At 35.4% G+C, this 21,842-nt stretch overlaps 1 protein-coding gene across 3 annotated transcripts in view; it reads right to left on the reverse strand.

The window, feature by feature from the left end:
• Positions 1-15,762: 15,762 nt before the first annotated feature.
• Positions 15,763-21,842, reverse strand: part of LOC129954019 (uncharacterized) — a 35,961-nt gene continuing 29,881 nt past the window's right edge. For all 3 annotated transcript variants that reach the window (XM_056067613.1, XM_056067611.1, XM_056067612.1), the window contains 5 exons: positions 21,732-21,830; positions 21,354-21,664; positions 21,010-21,292; positions 20,810-20,950; positions 15,763-16,894 (listed from right to left, as the gene is read on the reverse strand). In XM_056067613.1, the coding sequence (XP_055923588.1) occupies positions 16,697-16,894; positions 20,810-20,950; positions 21,010-21,292; positions 21,354-21,664; positions 21,732-21,830 (1,032 nt within the window). In that variant the 3' untranslated portion in view covers positions 15,763-16,696. The remainder of the gene's footprint in view (positions 16,895-20,809; positions 20,951-21,009; positions 21,293-21,353; positions 21,665-21,731; positions 21,831-21,842) is intronic.

Consider the following 21,842-nt stretch of genomic DNA (forward strand, 5'->3'; position numbering starts at 1 on the left):
AATGTCAATTTTTTTAAAAAATTTCCGGATTGTTGAAAACAATATTTCTTATAAGATAAAATAAGTTTGAAGCCTAAATTTCAAGTTTTTGAAAAGATATTTGAATCGATATTCAATTTTTACCAATTTTGAGTAATGTTTTTTTTTAGATTTTTATTTTTTATAAAAAAACTGTCAATTCGATTTTTCCCAAAATTTTATCAGATGTCGAAAACATTATTCTTCGTTGCACAAAATTGTTTTGGAGATGAAATCATATTTTGGTCGTAAAATTTTGGAGGTGACAAATTTTTTTTTTCAGTTTTATTGATTTATAAAAAAAACCGTTAAATGGATTTTTTTCAAAAAATATACTTCTTTGATATCACGTTACAATATATTATATAAAATTTAATTCAAGTCTCTAGCGTTTTTGTTTCGTAAGATATTTAGGGTTAACCAAAATTTTCACCTTTTTTTCAAACTGCTATGGTAAAAAACCACCCACACAATTTTCTTGAGAGCCCTTTCTGCATCTTTCTGTCTCAATAACAAAATTTATTTGAAGTTGATATCTCTTCTGGTTCTTGAGCTATGGAGGACGAAAAAAACGTCGCGAACTTTCGACTCTAGGGACCTTGAAACGTCGAGAAATGTCAAAATTTTCAATTTGACAAATCGGATCCATTACAATAACTTCCTATGGAAAGTTAAAAAGGTAAAATTTAGCTTAAATCAAATATCCCACGAACCCATAACGCTAGTGACTTGAATTATATTTTTATTTTATAAGTTTTATTGATAAAAAACAGAACTTATATGCCTTTTTCGTTGATTTAAAAGCGGCTTTTGACACTATTAATAGGAGGTCCTTACTCTATAAGCTCTCAGCACTTGGTCTATCTACTAAATTTATCAGAGTCTACGAAAAAATTCTCGAAAATACGATGGCATCTGTTCAGAATGGTGGTAAAGTATCTAGAGAATTTAGTTGTGAAGCAGGTGTCCCTCAAGGATGTGTTTTAAGCCCTATCATATTTGCACTGTATATGAACGATGTCGAAAACAGTATACCTGGGGGAGTTCAGTTCGGGGATATTACACTTAAAGTCTTGCTTTATGCTGACGATCTAGTGGTTTTATCAGACGGTCCGCTTACTCTACAGCTCCAGATAAACAAGCTGAAACAGTTTTGTGATCTATGGGATTTTAGAATATATACCACTGGCTATGGGCGGAATTGGACTTTAGATAGTGAGATATCAATTATCTCGTAAATGAATTTAAGTATCTTGGGTATACAATGAAATAGAATCTTAAAATTCAAACCTTTATAAAAGAAAAAACAATCGCTGCAAAAATTGCAATAAATACAATGTGGTCCCAGTTCTTCGCAAATAAACTCGTAGATCCAATCTCAAAATTCAAAGTCTTCAATGCCACCGTGAATACTTGTTTTTGCTATGGTAATGAAGTATATGGTTTCGAACAGTTGGAGGAAATGGAAAATATACAGAGGTATTTTTTCAAGCGAATTTGAATCAAATACTGACAAAAATCTACATTGTATTTTGTTTTGCATTTTATTTAGGACTTTTCACAACAAATTTGTCGGTAAATTCCTGACAGCCGGGGGAAAATACTTGAAAAATCATTATAATTTATATATAATTATAAAAATAAAAGTTGACAACTGTCGCGTATTTTCCTACAATTCTATAAAATTGTCAAATTTTGACAATTGTCAAGTTGTAAATTAATCAATGGCCACCTGTCACCTGTCGTAGTTTTCAATGTTTATGAAATAGGCTTCTCGAATAACTATGTACTAATAAACGGTGATTTTTTAAGAGCTTGAGAACTTTAAAAAAAAAAAAAACGCATAAAATTTGCAAAATCTCATCAATTCTTTATTTGAAACGTTAGATTGGTCCATGACATTTATTTTTTGAAGATAATTTCATTTAAATATTGACCGCGGCTGCGTCTTAGGTGGTCCATTCGGAAAGTCCAATTTTGGGTAACTTTTTCGAGCATTTCGGCCGGAATAGCCCGAATTTCTTCGGAAATGTTGTCTTCCAAAGCTGGAATAGTTGCTGGCTTATTTGTGTAGACTTAAGACTTAACGTAGCCCCACAAAAATAGTCTAAAGGCGTCAAATCGCATGATCTTGGTGGCCAACTTACCGGTCCATTCCTTGAGATGAATTGTTCTCCGAAGTTTTCCCTCAAAATGGCCATAGAATCGCGAGCTGTAACAAAAAGTTTGTTAGCATTGAACGATAGCGATCGCCATTCACCGTAACGTTGCGTCCAACAGCATCTTTGAAAAAATACGGTCCAATGATTCCACCAGCGTACAAACCACACCAAACAGTGCATTTTTCGGGATGCATGGGCAGTTCTTGAACGGCTTCTGGTTGCTCTTCACTCCAAATGCGGCAATTTTGCTTATTTACGTAGCCATTCAACAAGAAATGAGCCTCACCGCTGAACAAAATTTGTCGTTGGATTTTCTGCCAACGTTTCTAGGGCCCATTCACTGAAAATTCGACGTTGTGGCAGATCGTTCGGCTTCAGTTCTTGCACGAGCTGTATTTTATACGGTTTTACACCAAGATCTTTGCGTAAAATCTTCCATGTGGTCGAATAACACAAACCCAATTGCTGCGAACGGCGACGAATCGACATTTCACGGTCTTCAGCAACACTCTCAGAAACAGGCACAATATTCTCTTCTGTACGCACTGTACGCATTCGTGTGGTTGGTTTAATGTCCAATAAAGTAAACTGAGTGCGAAACTTGGTCACAATCGCATTAATTGTTTGCTCACTTGGTCGATTATGTAGACCATAAATCGGACGTAAAGCGCGAAACACATTTCGAACCGAACACTGATTTTGGTAATAAAATTCAATGATTTGCAAGCGTTGCTCGTTAGTAAGTCTATTCATGATGAAATGTCAAAGCATACTGAGCATCTTTCTCTTTGACACCATGTCTGAAATCCCGCGTGATCTGTCAAATACTAATGCATGAAAATCCTAACCTCAAAAAAATCACCCTTTATTAATAAGTTACAAATACATACATAGCTGTCACATGATAGGTCATGGAATTCAGTACTTTTGCATTTCTCAATGTAAATGGGAATCATTTAAGTTATATCGCATTTACATCGCATTCAATTGAATCAAGAAACAAATATCTTAAAGAAAAACCACCTCTAACCGACTCTTAACTACTGTTGAGCTTCTTAGCCTTAGGAGATGAGATAAAACCTCTTATTACCCTATTCAATTTAAAATTTCCAGCCATAAATTGAGGAACACCTTTACTTTACGCGCATTCTAAAAATTGGGAAATATCTACTTTTCAGTAGACTTTAACTGGTTAAGTTTGTCACATGGAAAGAAGATTGATAAATTTAGTGTCATCAATTTACATATATACAAAAATGATCTTGTTTAGTCACAACTTACTTAAAATAATTGATGATCTATTTTTCCATAATTCATTATTTGAATAGCGTTGCTTCTTCAACGATTCATGTGAACTTGGTGTTAACAATAAAGAGACAATCTATTGAGGTGTGATATTTCCGCTTATAACTAAAAAGTCTGAGTATTATTTTATATTGAAATATGTTAAGAGGTTATTTTTATAAATGTTAGATAAATTGAAATGGGCATAATTTGATTATTAGTTCTGTTCAAATAATATGCTAGTATTGATGTTATTGGAATCGAAGTTTATTAATTTGTATAAATGCAGAAAATAAAAATGCAGTTAAAATTTTGTTTCAAAACCAGTTTCAATTAACTTCACCAAGAAAATAAAGAATTTCGGAAAATATCATGAACGAATATGAAGTATCAGCAACAGATTAGTTTTCACGGTTGCAGAATATGGGAGTTCCTTTGGGGTAGTTTCAAAGTCTTTTAGGGTAGTGCGTCAGTTCCAATGCGCACAATATTCGATCCAGAGAAATATCCGTTTGGAGGCGCAGAAATCTCGGATTGTATACGATTCGGATTTCTTGTGCAAGTTTTACAAATACGAATAAATACAATTGATTTTCCAAAAGTCTCCAACACAAATTCTTCGCAGAATAAATCAAAAAGGACATAACCGATTCTTCTTTCGTGCCTGAAACCTGTGCGTTCAAGAATGAAGTTGGTATAAAATTAAAGGTGTAGTTGACTACGTTTTTAGGTTAAATAATTTCCAGAGGGTAAAGGGCTGTACCAAGCAAGCAGCAGCAGGTTTGCCAACATACTACAACGAACTAAAAATAATGTCTAAATAGACCCCAGAGACAAATCCCGCCAGTAAAATCTTAAGATGGCAAAGCGGAAGCGGAAACTAGTAACAAAAGCTATATCTGCTGAACATCTCGTCAATGTTTTTAATCATTCCCAGCAATTACGGCTACAGATCCCTTATAATTCATTGATAGGAACGACGAATGTGAAATTCGATTTGCCAGTCTCAAAGAAGTTAAAAACATATTTTAACGTAAGTTATCTAATATAAAAAAGTATCGTGCTACTCGAGCTTATCACTGCTTAGATTTTGAAAGAAATGCCCTTAAAAACTCAAAGTTATAATAAACACATGCATACCACATCAGTGGAAAATTGCACCAACAAAAGTTACATCTTACAGACCAATATCGTTTATACCGATCATGGTAAATTTTTTAGAAAAACTGCTACGGAAATGCCTTAAAAAAATAAAAGCAGAAATAAGGCTAATATTGAATTACGGATGTTGCCGAAAAGGCACTTGAAAAAAAAAACAAGTATGATGAATGTTGGCCAAGCCTTTCATAAGGCACTTGTCACTTGGGTACAAACTACGTAACGGAAGTTCTACGAAATACTGAAATCATAAGTGACGAACTAACAAGGAATATTCCAGTTGATCTCAACGATATCATGGCCATCTTTGCTAATGATATTTCAATATTGGTACCAGACAGATCTATTTCAAGGGCTCTACAAAAATTGCAAAATGCAGGCGATAAAACCCATTTGACGCAAAAATACTGTCAAATACCTTCCAATGACTTTATATGTAAAACTTAAATGGAAAAAACACATCAAAATGAAAAGAGAGGAGCTAAACTGAGAGTGTAATTAGAATGACTGAACATTGACCTATCTATCCAGAACAGACTAGTGTTTTATAAAAAAAATATTGAACACATCCAAAAATTAAAAAAAAAAATTAGAAAAAAGTCTCATGAGCTAATTATCTGAAGGCTATGGGAAAGTATTACAACTATAAATTTCCCCTAAGTGAAAAATAAATTAAAAAATTAAATTATTTGTCAATCTTTTATAGATAGGTCCAAATATCTTTTGTAGATTTCGATCAGATAAAAAAAAAACATTTCCAAAATCGTTGGTTTTGTTTTCGAGACATCATAATGAAGTTGGTCAACTAAAAAAAAAGAATCGCTCTTCTTTCTTTTCTCTAAACTTTTTTTCTATCACCTACCGAACTGGAAAGTTATAATCAGTTAAATGTTTTCTTCAACCAACAAATGTTTTAATGTGTAAGACACTCAATAAATTTTTCAGGAATTTTAACTGGTCACTATGTTTCGTACGTGGATTCTAGCGCAAATGTGGTTACAAATGTAATTCTTTGTGGACAGGTCTCTTTCTGGTTAGAAAACAGAATTTACCTTAGTCGGGATAAATGTATCAAACCTGAAGAGAACTCATGGTTTGATAGTTACCGAGATGTTAGTTTCGGGATTTATAAAGCTAACCCCACTGAGGAAAACCAGAATAAGTTCAAACAAGCTAGAAAGACCTGTAACGACCATATTCGATGAACCAAATTTTTGCATGACCGGAATAAAGGCAAAAAATACTACAATGTCGTAAAGGTAATAATAATGTCTGTTCAGTTGTAAATAACGGAACGAAAAACCACGTCATCCTCGGTTCAAACGCTAGTCCACAGTGACATTCCCTCAATTGATAAAGCCAATTTTCTGCAGCACAGTTTGCTGTTAATTCGACGCTTCAAGAAAGTGTTAAGAGTCCTCCTGTTCTTGAGAGCGTAAACGATTTTATGGGACAAATCTTCTTCATCACTCGTACAGTTGCAAGAGTATTGAAAGGCCTTGACAAATCCGCTGGCCCATATAGTATTACCCATATTGTTCAAGAGGTGTTCTTCAACGCTGGCAAAACCACATCGTAAGCTTTTATATATTTCCTACTCTACAGGTCTCTTTCCGAGTGGGTGGAAAATAGCATTTATCCAGCCTATGCCTTAAAAAGGCGAATCCTCATCTCCTTCCAACTATTGTCCAATAGCTGATTAATTATGAGCTTAAGAAATATCTCGAGGAACGAAAGCTTCTTAATGACTGGCAGTATGGCTTTCGTAGCAATAGGTCCATTGGTGATCTCATGGTTTATCTCAACGAACAGTGGAACAAATCTTTACGTCGTTTTGGAGAAAGTAAGATTATTACACTTGATATTTCAAAAGAATTTGATAGAGTATTTTTTGGTATTGATGAATCTTTTCTTCGTTGGATTAGAAATTACCTTTTTAACCGTTTAATACAAGTTTTATCGGATAGTTTCAAGTCTGAATTTCATAAAATAAATGCTGGTGTCCCTCAGGGTCCGTTTTGTCTCCGTCTCTCTTCCTTATATTCATAATGATCTTTCGTCTGCCACTTCTAATTCATTAAACTGTTTCACCGACGACAGTACACTAAGCTTTTCATATTCGTTTCTAGATTCACGTCCTTGTCCTTCGGATGGGGGAATTCAACGGCAGCGTATTATAAACTTATTAAATTCTGATCTCGTTAGAATTGTACAATGGGGAATTAAGCATCGTGTAGAATTTAATGCTTCAAAAACTCAATGCTGTCTCCTGTCGTTAAAGCGTAACCCATCCGCGATGCCGCTATTTATGAGCGGCACTTGCATCAACTTTTAGTACTCGGTATGTGTACCACAGATCACCTCGTATGGGATGATCACATATTTGAGAGTTGCTAGGTGCTTACGATTTCTCCGACGGTGCAAGAAATTGTTCACCCCTCTCATCTGGCTGTAATTGGCAAAGCCTTCACTCGTCCAAATAATTAATATAACTCGCATATTTGGGCAAGTGCCCCTAACACGAGTTAAAGTATTTTGGAATCGATAGGCGATAGAACTATAGCCCAAACAATTACGTCACTCGAACACCGATATTTTTATAAACAGTGTTCTGTCGAATTAGGCAGTTGCATTCCCCCCCCCCCCCTCAAACAAATAAGCCGTAATACTCGTACTTCTATAAATGCACATCAGTTTAACCTCGAGCTCAATTTCCGACGTACTGGCAACTATAGAGATACTTTTTTTAACCGCACATCGAGAATGTGGAACGCTTTAGCCAATTTAGTTTGTCTCTATCATTTTGATATTTAAAACTTTAAGACCAATGTGCATCGGTATCTCATTATCTCCTCTTTAATCCAAAAGCTGGCACGGTGTTTAAAGTTTAAACATGTTAAGGCTAATAATAACCCCTTGAGTGCCAGTTAATTATACAAAAATTTACATTTTTCCGACATCTTATTGTTAAACCATTTTCGTAGGTCCTTTATGCTGAATAAAGAAATAAATACAAAACTAGATGTAAAGGGTGATTTTTTTGAGGTTAGGATTTTCATGCATTAGTATTTGACAGATCACGCGGGATTTCAGACATGGTGTCAAAGAGAAAGATGCTCAGTATGCTTTGACATTTCATCATGAATAGACTTACTAACGAGCAACGCTTGCAAATCATTGAATTTTATTACCAAAATCAGTGTTCGGTTCGAAATGTGTTTCGCGCTTTACGTCCGATTTATGGTCTACATAATCGACCAAGTGAGCAAACAATTAATGCGATTGTGACCAAGTTTCGCACTCAGTTTACTTTATTGGACATTAAACCAACCACACGAATGCGTACAGTGCGTACAGAAGAGAATATTGCGTCTGTTTCTGAGAGTGTTGCTGAAGACCGTGAAATGTCGATTCGTCGCCGTTCGCAGCAATTGGGTTTGTGTTATTCGACCACATGGAAGATTTTACGCAAAGATCTTGGTGTAAAACCGTATAAAATACAGCTCGTGCAAGAACTGAAGCCGAACGATCTGCCACAACGTCGAATTTTCAGTGAATGGGCCCTAGAAAAGTTGGCAGAAAATCCGCTTTTTTATCGACAAATTTTGTTCAGCGATGAGGGTCATTTCTGGTTGAATGGCTACGTAAATAAGCAAAATTGCCGCATTTGGAGTGAAGAGCAACCAGAAGCCGTTCAAGAATTGCCCATGCATCCCGAAAAATGCACTGTTTGGTGTGGTTTGTACGCTGGTGGAATCATTGGACCATATTTTTTCAAAGATGCTGTTGGACGCAACGTTACGGTGAATGGCGATCGCATCGTTCAATGCTAACAAACTTTTTGTTGCCAAAAATGGAAGAACTGAACTTGGTTGACATGTGGTTTCAACAAGATGGCGCTACATGCCACGCAGCTCGCGATTCTATGGCCATTTTGAGGGAAAACTTCGGAGAACAATTCATCTCAAGGAATGGACCGGTAAGTTGGCCACCAAGATCATGCGATTTGACGCCTTTAGACTATTGTTTGTGGGGCTACGTCAAGTCTAAAGTCTACACAAATAAGCCAGCAACTATTCCAGCTTTGGAAGACAACATTTCCGAAGAAATTCGGGCTATTCCGGCCGAAATGCTCGAAAAAGTTACCCAAAATTGGACTTTCTGAATGGACCACCTAAGACGCAGCCGCGGTCAACATTTAAATGAAATTATCTTCAAAAAGTATATGTCATGGACCAATCTAACGTTTCAAATAAGGAATTGATGAGATTTTGCAAATTTTATGCGTTTTTTTTTTTTTAAAAGTTCTCAAGCTCTTAAAAAATCACCGTTTACATTATGTGTTTATGTCTGTAAACTCATATGTATGTATGTATGAATAGTATCAGTTCCAATTCATATTCAATTGAATACCTTAATTAATATTTGTTTATAAAATTATAAATCTTAATACTCGTACAAGGAGAGCATGAATAATTATTATTAGTTTCTATTGTGTGGCATTTTCATTTTGTCAATGAACTGCAATCAATGAGAATGAGCTTCCTTACTTTTTTTAATTATGAAAAACCCACATAGATTCAAGTTCAAAAGAAAACTCTGTAATAAATCAGTGAGTTTCAATGTTATTAATTTTGTTGGCCATAAGAAGCAGCTTTTAATTTGTTCCTCATCCTCCCCCTCTAACTATCGATAAATTGCACTTTCTTCTCTTTTTTCATGATCATGAAAATGCTACTAAATTTTAAGTTTAAGAAATATCTTGAATATCGGCAGTATGCATTTTGTGGCAATAGGTCTACTGGTGATCTCATGGTATATTTTTTCGAACAGTAGAACAATTCTTTCTTAATTGTTTTGCTGATGACAGCACCTTCAACTTTTGGTATTCATTTTCTCATCCTTATACTTCGGAGGTTGACTATTAACGGCAGCGTTTGAATATCTTATTTAACTTTGATTTTCACAACATTATAAAAAATGAAAAATCAAAAACCGTGTAAAATTTAAATGCTTTGAAAACTCTTTCTTCTCTTTCGCAAAAGCGTAACCATTTTATTTACGGGTACTGCCTCTTGCGATAAATTGATAAATTCTCCAAGAGTAATTTTGAGTCCCCTTCATCCCTGACAACTGACAACAGTATTCGCACACGGGAATGGTTGAGAGTTGTAAGTCACCAGACCCCAGTTTTCAACGGACTGTTGCGCCACCCAATAATTTTAGTGGAGTTCCCTATTTTTGAACATCATTTGTTCCTTTAACTTTTTTATTTTCTCAACAAAAAGCTGCTTTATCTTTTTTTCTCGGAAGAAACTTGGTTTTTGTCTTGAACTTCTCGGATGTTTTTTGCTATAACAGCTTCATTGAATAGATCGTCTTCCAAGTATCTTAATAAAAATAGGATCCATATTTGTTTATTGGAAGCCATATAACGCTATCACGGAAATTGATTTTTTCGCTTAATATGTTTTTATGTAACATTTTCAACGTTTAATGTTTCAAAAATATTTTACTCGTATAATGATCGAAAGTGGTTCTCCATGTCAATTATAACGGTGTTTTGTTTACTGGCACTTTTTATTATTTATCAGTATTGCTCAGCAAAGTAAATGGCTTCGTTTTTTCGGAGTTCTTTTTCGATTCTTCCAAAATCCCTGTCGTTGTCAAGATAAGTATGGCCAACTTCCGGAAATTTGTGGGAAATCAGTTCAAAATATATTCCGTCAAAATAATTACTTGTTATAGGAAGAATAAAAGTTTTGTCCAGGGCATGAATCGGTTCATGCAATCAGATGTTTCCTCTTTTTGGCAATTTCACATTCTTGGAAGAATGTATAAGGTACACTCATTACCTTGCTCTTTCTGAAACATCTTTGTACCGGGTTAACATATACGACATCTCTGCATCGGAAGTAATGCTATTCATTCCTCGATTATTAGACCACATCTTACTTACTTCACTTATGGTAGTGCTGCAGTCCTGTGTCAACTACGAGTAGGGCCTCACCCAACAAACTTCCACATATAGCACTGTCCCTTCTCTCTAAAAAGGTGGCTGCCAACTCATGTGTTAGGCTTAGAGTCACCTCTCAATGGACCAGTAACAATACTGGACATACTACTATTCTAGACAATTTCAGATCTATCCCAGATCGCTTAGACTATACCACCCCAAAAATGGTATTTGGTAAAAGATTCCATGTGTCCATCCCTTCAAGATCCTCCTGGGAAGAGGAGGGACCCCTGGAAGACGATGCGGTACACTTCTATACTGACGGTTCAAAGACCGATCACGGACTTCTAAGTGGTATCTTCTCAGAACAACTGAATCTCAGTCTATCCCATAGACTTCCGAATCAATGTAGTGCATTCCAGGCAGAAGTAATGGCGATTAAAGAAGCACTATCCTGGCTCAAAGAAAACGTTATATCTTGTAAGGATATTCGAATCTTCTCAGACAGCCAAGCCGCTCTTAAATCTCTCGCGTCTGTCTCCACAAACTCTCAAACAGTCCACGATTGTCGATCATCTCTGAATGAGATGACGGAACAGTTTAACATTCACCTCATTTGGGTGCCGGGCCACAGAGACATTCCGGGAAATTGCAAAGCCGATGAGCTCGCCAAAAACGGAACACTTCTGCCTCATGTTAGACAAAAACATAACATATAGGAACACCACTTGCTACATGCAAAATCTTCTCAAGCAATATGCTCTAGAAACAAAAAATGCTAGATGGTCACAAAGTACCACCTGCCTAGCAACCAAGCAAATATGGCCAAATATTGACTTAAAACGGTCAAAAAGCTTGATATCACTGAGCAGACAAAGTATAAGCTCTACAATTGGAGTAATAACGGGACACTGCCTCATAGAAAGACATGCTCTGAGGCTAGGGGTCTACACAAATGACTTCTGTAGAAGCTGCATGGACGAGGAGGAAGAGGAAACAGTCCAACACCTTCTATGTACATGTCCGGCACACTCCATTAGATGGAATTACTTTCTCGGTAATCCCTTCTTCGATAACACCAGTGAACTGGCAACGATTGACACAAAACGTCTCTCTAACTTTATTAAAAGTACAAAATGGTTTGTTTAAATTCATTACTCTCCCATGAGTAACCTCATTAGTGGTATCACAATGGACCCTTGAGGTCTACGTGCGTCAATGACATCTAGACAGCCACTCCAACCTAACCTAACCTAGCACTGTCCCTTACTAGATGTATCCAGTATCGCGCTGCAAGTTAGGTGAGGTCACTATCTACTTGTGCGCGCCACCTGATCTGCGGTATTCTGCACTGTCCTGTGGGTGTGGATACGAAGACTTTCCAGGCCGGAGGACTGGTTTCCATGCGCTCTACGTGACCCGACTATCTTAGTCGTTGGACTTTTATCCTTCTGACAAAGTGTACGTCGCTATACAGTCCACTCCCCTGGGATGCATACGGGACCGTAGATCACACCAAGAACTTTTCTCCCGAAACGAGCCAAGGTGCTTTCTTCCGCTTTTGTAATAGTCCATGCTTCTGCACCGTATAGCAGAACGGTGATGATAAGGGTCTTATATAGCGACACTTTGGTCCTTCGAGAGAGGGCTTTGCCACTCAATTGCTTTATTAGTCCAAAGAAACAGCGGTTAGCAAGAGTTATTCTGACTTTGATCTCAGCGCTGGTGTTGTTTTTTTGTTTAAACCCATTTTTGACGCCTCTACCTCAAGCCGCATTGACATCACACTGAGTTCTTCCGATTATGTCGATGTCATCACGTATGCTAGTAATTGGACAGACTATTGAATGATAGTGCCTCTAATGTTGACGTGGGAGCACTGCACTATTCTTTCAAGTACGATGTTAAAAAAATCACTTGACAGCGCATTAACCTGTCTAAAACCTTTTTGAATATCAAACGGTTCTGCTAAGTTGTTTCCAATCTTTATGGAGCTCGCGAATTCTCTATGGTCATCCTGCACAAACAGAGTTTGACAGGGATGCCAAAACTAGACATAGATCTATACAGCTCGTCCCTGTAGATGCTGTCATATGCGGCCTTGAAATCGTTGAAAAGATGGTGAGTGTCGATCTGCCGTAAAGCGAATATTTGATCTACTGTGGACTTTCCTGGTCTAAAACTACACTGATGGGGTTGTTGACGATGGGCTATAGACGTTCACATATTACGGCAGAGAAAATGTTGTAAGCGCTGTTAAGAAGATTGATTCCTCTATAGTTGGAGCAGTTTAGAGGGTCTCCTTTTTTCAGAATCGGGCAAACAATAAATAAAGACCTCTCTACCAGGAGAAAAATTGAATAGTTTAATCTTAGCTTTTCTACAATTTAATTCATTCTAAGGTGTGGATAGAGTGGAAGGCATATATTAAGAAGAAACTAGTTAAGGATAAAAAAGACTGCAAGGTTACGGGAGCGGGTGGTAGAGTATAAAATGTATTCTTCTAGAAACCTCAAAGAAGAATTTATAAGAGTGGCTGGCCTTAAAACTACGACCAGAGTATAAAAAGACACACAATTATCGTAGTCGCAAATCCTTTTGAACTTTAATTTGATAATTCTTAAAGGGTTCAATTCACCCATGTTTTGATGTCATCAAACATAGTCCGTCATGGGTGCTCTCAATTAATTCGATAGTTAGACGTACACAACTGCGTATGTGAAACATTCATACTCAGCAAGTTTTGAAATTGTTTTTAATAATTGTCTTTTAAAGTATCACAATAACTAATTAATTTATTAAATTATAAGACAGTTTGTTTTAGTAATATAGTTTTATGTTTCTTTTTATTTTGTTTTCATATATATAATTTGCATAATTTATTTTGTTGTTTCTGGTTAGAAAAAGTGTATTGGAGACAATTGTTTGTGCAGCTTAGTTAAATTATTATATCTTGCAATTTTCTTCTTTTTTTTATTTTTTGTTATTTATAATAAATAAAATTATGAATGTACTTACTCAAGCTATCAAAAAGGTTCCTGTAACATAACAATAAAAATCGATCTTTTCGGGAACTATATAAGCGAGTACATTTAGAACCACAGTAACACCCAAATTTGTTTACATTTATAGAACTTCCATTGGTAGAATTTAAATACTACAACAGCAACTTGATTATTCCATCACTTGCATGGAGTATTGATAATTCTTAAATCTTAATTTTGATGTTATACAATATTTTATTAGATTGACAAATGTTTGAATGTAGGTACATATGTACATATTTACATAAATTAAGAGCGTTCAAAATTATAAGACAGGGCTCTATAGCTTTTTTTCTGTAATACGTGCATTTCAGTTGGTTCTTAACTTTATCACCTGTTCTCGTCATTAATGAAATAAGGTTACAAGGCATCAAAAGTACATCCAGCAAATAATAAAACAATACAGCAAATGACAATAACACTCCGAATATTCTCTCCGAGGCGTCAATCTTTTCGGGCTTATCTGCATAGACAAGCGACTTCATATAACTCTACAAAAAATAGTCAAGCATTGTTAAATCGCATCATCTTCAGGGCCAAGGCACAGGTCCACTACGAACGCCAAAACCAAATAAAGCTGCTGTTTAGCATTATTGAAAAAAGTACGGCTAAAGCGACTGAAAAAAAAGATTTGATAACATTTTGGCGAAGACTGAGACCGATCCTAATAGTTTGGGTCCATCAATCAAATCCTTATCTTATTGGAAAAAAGTGATATTTGCTTACAAAATTATAACGCTTGTAGTTCTAAAAATGTTTGTTTTTAACACACACAACAGATGCTTGACAAAAAAAATATATTCAAAAAAAATCTCATAAAACTTAAAAAATAACAAAGCTACCAGATTGGGCAAATTCAAGGAGTGCAAAATTTTCGCGTTTGTAGGAAACCATCTAAAGAACATGTTCCATGAAGAATTCTATAGAAGGTTGTCGAAATGCACCTTCATTCGTAATACCTTCCAATAACAAAAAATAACAATTCAAAACCATTTTTTTAGAAAAAATAGAAATTTGACCTACATCGTTGTTCTTGCCGACTCCTCCTTGATATCCAAATTCAGCAAAAAAAATACGTAGACATGCACTCAGCCTGACGATTTCAAGCACAACGAATGTTTTGTTTTCCATAGGGAATCAGAGATCGGAACTAAAATTTCTGGGACCCATACACATTTTGTTTTATTTTTAAAAATTTCTCATAAATCGGTTACACATTCGGAAAATTTGTAGAAGTAAATTATAAAGTGATATTTCTTGAATTTCTAAAATTCGGAGAAAATTCCGTTCTGAATATTTGAACAAAACTTTATTCATTCGGTAATTTTTGATAAACATAAAATATATGAACATTTAAAAAGATAATTTGGCACAGGGAAATTTTACTCAATAATTCCTTTGGTAACTGCAAGGGTTTGGAATTCAGGTCTCATTGAACTGATTTCTTTTTTATATTTCTTCTCAACCATAGCATGTAATAAAAACCCCTTTCTATGTATTTAAAACTTAAAATTGTAATTTTACAAAAATGTATACAAACAACTAGAAATTTTACTGTAAAAACAGTGCGTTAAGATTGAGCTATTTTGTATTTTTTCAATATGCACCCTAGCAAGGCATCGAAGATGACAATTTTATATAATGCAGTTAAAATGAACGAGCCCAATATTTTCAATGCTGATAGTTTTTCCTGTAACAAAATTATTCCGAGAGAAGTTCTTGGTTACTAGAAATATTTCTTGGGAATAAAACTGTCCGTGAAAACCAAATCGCTCAAGAAATTCTCCATTATCTCGTTGCGTGAACGAAACCATTATTTCATGTTCATCAATAAGTATATTCATTATGAAATGGTAAACTAAACTAAGTATAAATCAAGTGACAACTGTCAAAAAGACCAACTCCGGAAAAAGTATTGCCAAATTGAAAGCCACATGTCTAAAAAAAAAAACACCCATTAGCAACCACGTTTGATATTTTATATTAAATAAGATGAAAGCAACCCATACGATAAATCATACTATTGATGAGAATGCCAAAAACATTGATTTTAAAACCGAGCAAGATCGGTGATAAAAACAAATACCACTCACCGACAAATATGGAAGAGTTAAAAAATCATTTATATCTCCCGCGTCTCTTTTCAAGGTTCATCTAAAACATGCGAACATTCCAAAGCATAGTAGAAAATAATAACTCGAATAAATTAGATTTAAACAAAATAAAAATATTTATTAAGGGCAAATAAAACAAAAACGAAAATATAATATAAAAAATTCCTTAACTTAAACTATATTAATGTCATACTTGAATAAATGCACATTCAATTAAAGAAATAGCCTACTTGTATAAAAAGGTGCAAAATATTTAGTGAGTTACTCTTTTTGTGTTTCATAAATTTAAAGTTTAAATTTAAATTATAATTCTTAACCATCTATCAGAGAGCTTTAATTTGTTTTGCTTCAGAATTAATAATAATTGTATGTGTTGTTGTACAACTAGAGAGAGAAAGAGATTTTGTTTTTTACAATTTCAAATATTTGTTGCCTTGAAAGTTTATGTAGTTTTTGTTTTTTTAAATATACTCGCTAATATATTTCATTTCAATATACATAATTATATACTTAAACAAAAAAACATGTAAGTATTATTGGCTTTTAATAGAAATGTGTGATTGTTTAACATTGTTTTGTTTGTTTTACTCCTTTTGTGGAGATAATTTTTACTCGTAATTTTTATTCACTTTGTTCATTTGTTTATCACTTCTTCTTGTTTTTAAAGATATACATAATTCAATTTGTGAAACTTCTAAGACTAGATTTCGTATTTTGTTTTTGTTGTTGTGGTATTTTTGTTTTTATAGCATAAAAGACAATCTGCATTTATATATATATGTATATATATATTTGTTGTTATTTTTAATATAAAATTGCAATATGAATTTTATAGTAAAGAATTATTGAAAATAATTAGCTGCTTATTTATTATGAAAAAAAAAAAGAAATTATATAATTCAATTTATAAATTTAATAATGGAAATAAGTGCTAAGCTTTATGTTATATGATTGAACAATTTAAACGGTTGTTCCATATGCACTAAATACTGCCCGTGAACTATCTGTGTCCAATGAAATGTCTTCGGGGCTGGCTAGGTTGACTCGGACATTGGAGTTGCGGCGCCTTGCGTTTTGCGCTGCACCCCAATTATTAAGCGTCCAATGAAATCCTGATGGCTGAGGTTGGTCTTCTTGAACTTTTATTGTTGTATCGACCTAAAAAGATATAATTTCATTTTTTAAATAAAGTTGTTTATTTAATTTGTTTTTTATTTTTAAAAAGAGGCTTCACAAAGCTGATATGACCTATCTTATCTTCGCAATGGCATCATAAAAGGTTCTACTTGCGTCCCATAGAAATTTCATCTCCAGGTTGATAACCGTCGGATATTGGATTTGAATTTATATCTCGACTTGCTAAACTTGTAAGCGCGGGTTTTTTGACCACGAAAAAAAATGCAACACCAACCCATGGCCCTATAGATTGGAGATAGATTTGAGAGATACGAGTGAAACCTCGACAAACGCCAACCCCTTTAAAATGGCAACCAGACCCAAAACGAAAAGGAACTACAGGTGTTACTCAAAAACTTAAATCTGCCTTCAGTAAAAGGCAGATATTATTGCAATCTAGAGGAAACCTCCCAAGGGTACCAGCCACGAACCGAAGCTTGTAAGGACGATCAGGAGACCCTCTAAATTGCGCCAACTATAGAGGCATCAGTCTCCTTATCTGAAGCCGTTCGTCAACAACCTGATAGGTCCTTATCAGTGTGGCTTCAGACCAGGAAAGTCCACTATCGACCAAATATTCACACTACGGCAGATCTTGGAAAAAACCCATGAGCTTCAAATCTATACCCACCCATCTTTTTATCGATTTTAAAGCCGCGTATGTCAGCATCCATAGGGAAGAGCTCTACAGAGCAATGTCTAGTTTTGACATCCCTGTCAAACTTATCTGTTTGTGTAGAATGACGATGGAGAATGCATGGTGCTCTATCAAGGTCGGAATAGATCTCACCGATGCATTTGATGTCAAAAAAGGTTTAGACAAGGCGATGCACTGTCATGCGACTTCTTCAATCTCGTTCTGGAAAGAATTTTTGTCATCAAAAAAGGACATTGAACAACGACGTCTTGGACAAAACGTTACCATGGACAGCTATAACTTCGAGGTAGTTAAGGAATTTTGTCTACCTTAGAACCACTATAAACACAGACAGCGACACCAGCGCTGAAATCAAACAAAAAATAACTCTTGCGTATCGCCGCTTTTTTGGACTTAGAAGGCAATTGAGAAGTAAAGTCCTCTCTAGAGCATCTAAAATCGCCATCAATAAGACACTCATCATCCCGCTTCTTATTTAATTCTCTGACGCCTCGACCCTGTCAAATAAAAATGAGAATGTCTTATGATGCTTCGAGAGAAAAATGGTTCGGGTGATTTTTGGTCCCGTATGCATAGATGGAGAATGAAGGAGAAGATATAAGGGCGAACTGTACGGTCTGTTCAGCAACACTGACCTAGGTTATCCACTTTAATGAAGTTCGTCATACGGTGATAAGTAGCCCTAGGTTTTAACAGACGAAGGATACAAAGAGCAGTAACAAATTAACTACGTGTTAATTATCGCTACGCACGCATCTAAAATTTTCGACGTTCGTCAACAAGCATTCACTTGACCACTATCTTGCAAATTTAATATTACTGCATCACTACACAGAACACGCTAAAGACTACAGTGTGCAACTGACTGAAAAACTATCAAATATGATCCCATCCACAAGCTTCAAGAACAAGCGGAACCAGTGCCGCAATATCGTGGAGGAAGAAGCCGAGACACCATAGGTTTTCAGACACCAAAGAAAAAGAATCCTTGAAACGATAAAGAAAGATACAAAACTGAGTAGAAAGAAAAGTTCATCCGCAGCTCAGGCATTTCGAAGAGTCCAGTACTATCGCCTAGGACAAAACGTCGCTGTTGGTACTATTAATTTACGCCTAGGACAGCATATTCGGGGTAGAACTTTATGAATCCATTAAAGAAATCGATAGGAATATGAAGGATGATCATGATATGACCAACGTTTCAAGTAAAGTAAATTTGTCCGGATTGTTATCCAAAACAATCAAAATTTTTAATGGGCGTTGGGGAAAGCAATCCGAGACTCTGAAACATCTACCAGAGAGATGTCAACAAGTCCACAAAACTACGTACACAGATAAAATTTACATATTTGGAAGGAGCTAACAAGCAATAGAGAACTACGTCGTGTAGACAAACACCTGCTGCAAGAAGTAAGATCATCGAAAAGTGGTATGACGCTGAATCAGTATTTTATGAATCTCAACCTTTGCAACTTACAAATCGCAAAGATTCCAAAAAATTCTAAAGAACCGTTAAGCTACTTAAGGTAAAATGTCTTCAAATCTTTGACAAACTATCTGCTGAAAAACTTCTAAGCACTAATAAAGATGCATTGATTCCGATGTATGCAAATTCCTTTTTCAGAAGTTATAACTTTAACAGCATTTTGAATTACGCAATCGTGTGGCGTGAATTTTAGGAAGCGAAAAATTTTCCAATCCATCAAAATGGAGATATGTCTGATCCATACAACTATCACGGAATAACATTTCTTAATGCATAAAGTATATGTATCAATTCTAAGTAACCGCATAACAGTTAGGATAAACCATAACTAACCTAAGGAATTTCAAACGGGTTTTCAAAACGAGCGACACCATTTTTGTCTTAAAAAGCATTGCGGAAAAACTCTTGCAGTAGAAAAAAACCTATATTTCCCATACATAGATTTCAATGCTGATTGCGATATTATCGATTGAGGAGCCTTGTTTTACAAGATGTACAGCAAACCTTTATGAAGGAAATATAACTGCCGTGTAAAATTAAGAGGAAAACTCAGTTTGGTTTGTAACAACAATGGGAGTAAAACTAGGATATCCCTTAAGTCTACATCCCTGGTGGGATAGAGTTTTCTGTAACTAATATAAAAGCCCTTCTGTTTTTAACTTTCGCTCATGGTAAGGCTGAACGCAGTAAGAGATAACAGCTCTTTTTGGAAATTAGCGCGAGAACTAAACGGGATACCTTTGTTAGGAAAACCGAAATTTGTACGGGACTTTTAGCAGATTATTTTCAGCGATTACTAGAAAGGCCAGAAAGACCTTTCGAAATACAGTTAGCTTATCCTTGGATCGAAAATGAAATTTTGGATCAAGCATTCACAATTTAAAAATTAGGGACTGTCCTTCACAGATGCAAACCTCCAGGAGACGATCGCGTTATAAATATGCTTCAGAAAACTTCTTAATTAAATTAACAGATGCATACAATTACATCTTCATGAGCGATGATTTTCCGGAAAGCTTCCGAGAGAATATCATTTTCGTAATCTTCAGAAAAGGCGACGTAAACGAACCACCAAACTATCGTGGCATGTCTTTTGTAAACTCTGTTATGAAAAATGACAGGTGTTATTCTAGACAGACTTACGCTATAGGTTCAAGATAACAATCTGCTAAGCGAATACCATTCTGATTTCAGAAAAGAATACTTAACAATACTCTTTGAAGTGTATGGCCAGATCATTCCTAACAAAAGGAAACAAGTTCTACACTTTCTTCATTGACTTCAAGTAAGCTTTCGATTCGATTGGAATGCTTTGTTTTAGAAGCTAAGCTGCTTAGGTATATCCACAAAAATGTTGAATACGCTGAAAGGACTCTACGCGAGCAACCCAACAAAGGTATGGAATGGAACAGAAAGATCAGAATGGTTCCACATGACATCAGGTGTTAAACAAGGCTGTCTTCGAAGCCCAGTTCTATTTTCTCTTTTCCTAGATGATAATGATAATAATATAAATTTAAACTCTTTTTTTCTAGTTGACGGCAAAAGCCAATGCTATACTTTGTGAATTTTTAAAACAAATATGTAAATCAATTTCCTTCTTAATAAAATCACACATTACTAATACTACTACACAAAGTGAGCAAATTTTGCCCAATAAATATAATGCTATTCTAAAGACCAACATTTTCTTGAGATTTAAGTTTATTGAAAAATAATGTTGTGTGTTTCCACTAATCTATAAATAACTTACCTCTCTTGTCCCACAAGGCAGTGTCTCTGTTCCCCCAGCAGCTGCTGTAGAGTCTCGTGTTCCGATGCTCGTATCGGAATCCAGTGAATCGAAACTCGAGCCTCCGCCACCACCACGATAACGTGCAACCGATTGAACAGTCTTAAAAATGTTAAATTCATTACCATACAAATTAATTTAATAATAAAATAATTCAATACCATAATATCGCCATGACAATCTTCGATTGCTTTCAGAATTTCCCAACACAATTCCGAGTCTAATGGAATTGGTTGTTCTGTATCACGATTGTGTATTGCTATAGCGATATGTACAGGATGGGGAATGGGCAGCGGAATAAGCAACTTATCTGAAGCTGTCTTATCTTGTGTTTTCCTTTTCCACGGACGCCATGGTTTGTTGGGCTGTTGAGCATCCAATTTTGATTGTAAAGCAGCACGAAGTGCTCTTACACGAGGTGTTGTAAGACCAACCGTCATGTCTCTAAAAGTTTTAAATAATAATAAACTTTTTCAAAAAAATTATGAATAAACAAAAAACAAACCGCTTTTGTGGTTTCCTAAATGTCAAAGTTATCTTCGATCTCGGATTAAAAGCAGTTACTTCCAAAAATGGCAAGTGCACTTGAACATTGCCACGTGGAGCATAAACATTTCCCAGCAAGTCTGGACCATTTGCTCCGATGACATCGGTTGCATTTTGTACCATTTGTGTATAACGCGACAGATCCAACTGTGAATGAGGTTCCAGTTTGAAATATGTGTCCGATTCGGAAAGTGGCGTTAGGAAGTCTAAGCTGAAGATTTCTGTATACATAAGACCGGCTAATCCGGGCCAATCATTCGGTGAAAGGCCCTTAAAATTGACACAATAAACTTTTATGAACTTTCAATTTAAATAAATGTTTTTTTATAATTCCTACTTTATTGTCCCAGAACTCGTCTTCTGTGATTGATAGTCTTGATATCACATGACCTGGGTAGTACTTTTCAAGCATATGGGCGGCTAATTGAATTGCAATCTTAAAAACGTA

Source organism: Eupeodes corollae, chromosome 1, assembly GCF_945859685.1.
Source record: "Eupeodes corollae chromosome 1, idEupCoro1.1, whole genome shotgun sequence".
NCBI classification, from domain to species: Eukaryota; Metazoa; Arthropoda; class Insecta; order Diptera; family Syrphidae; genus Eupeodes; species Eupeodes corollae.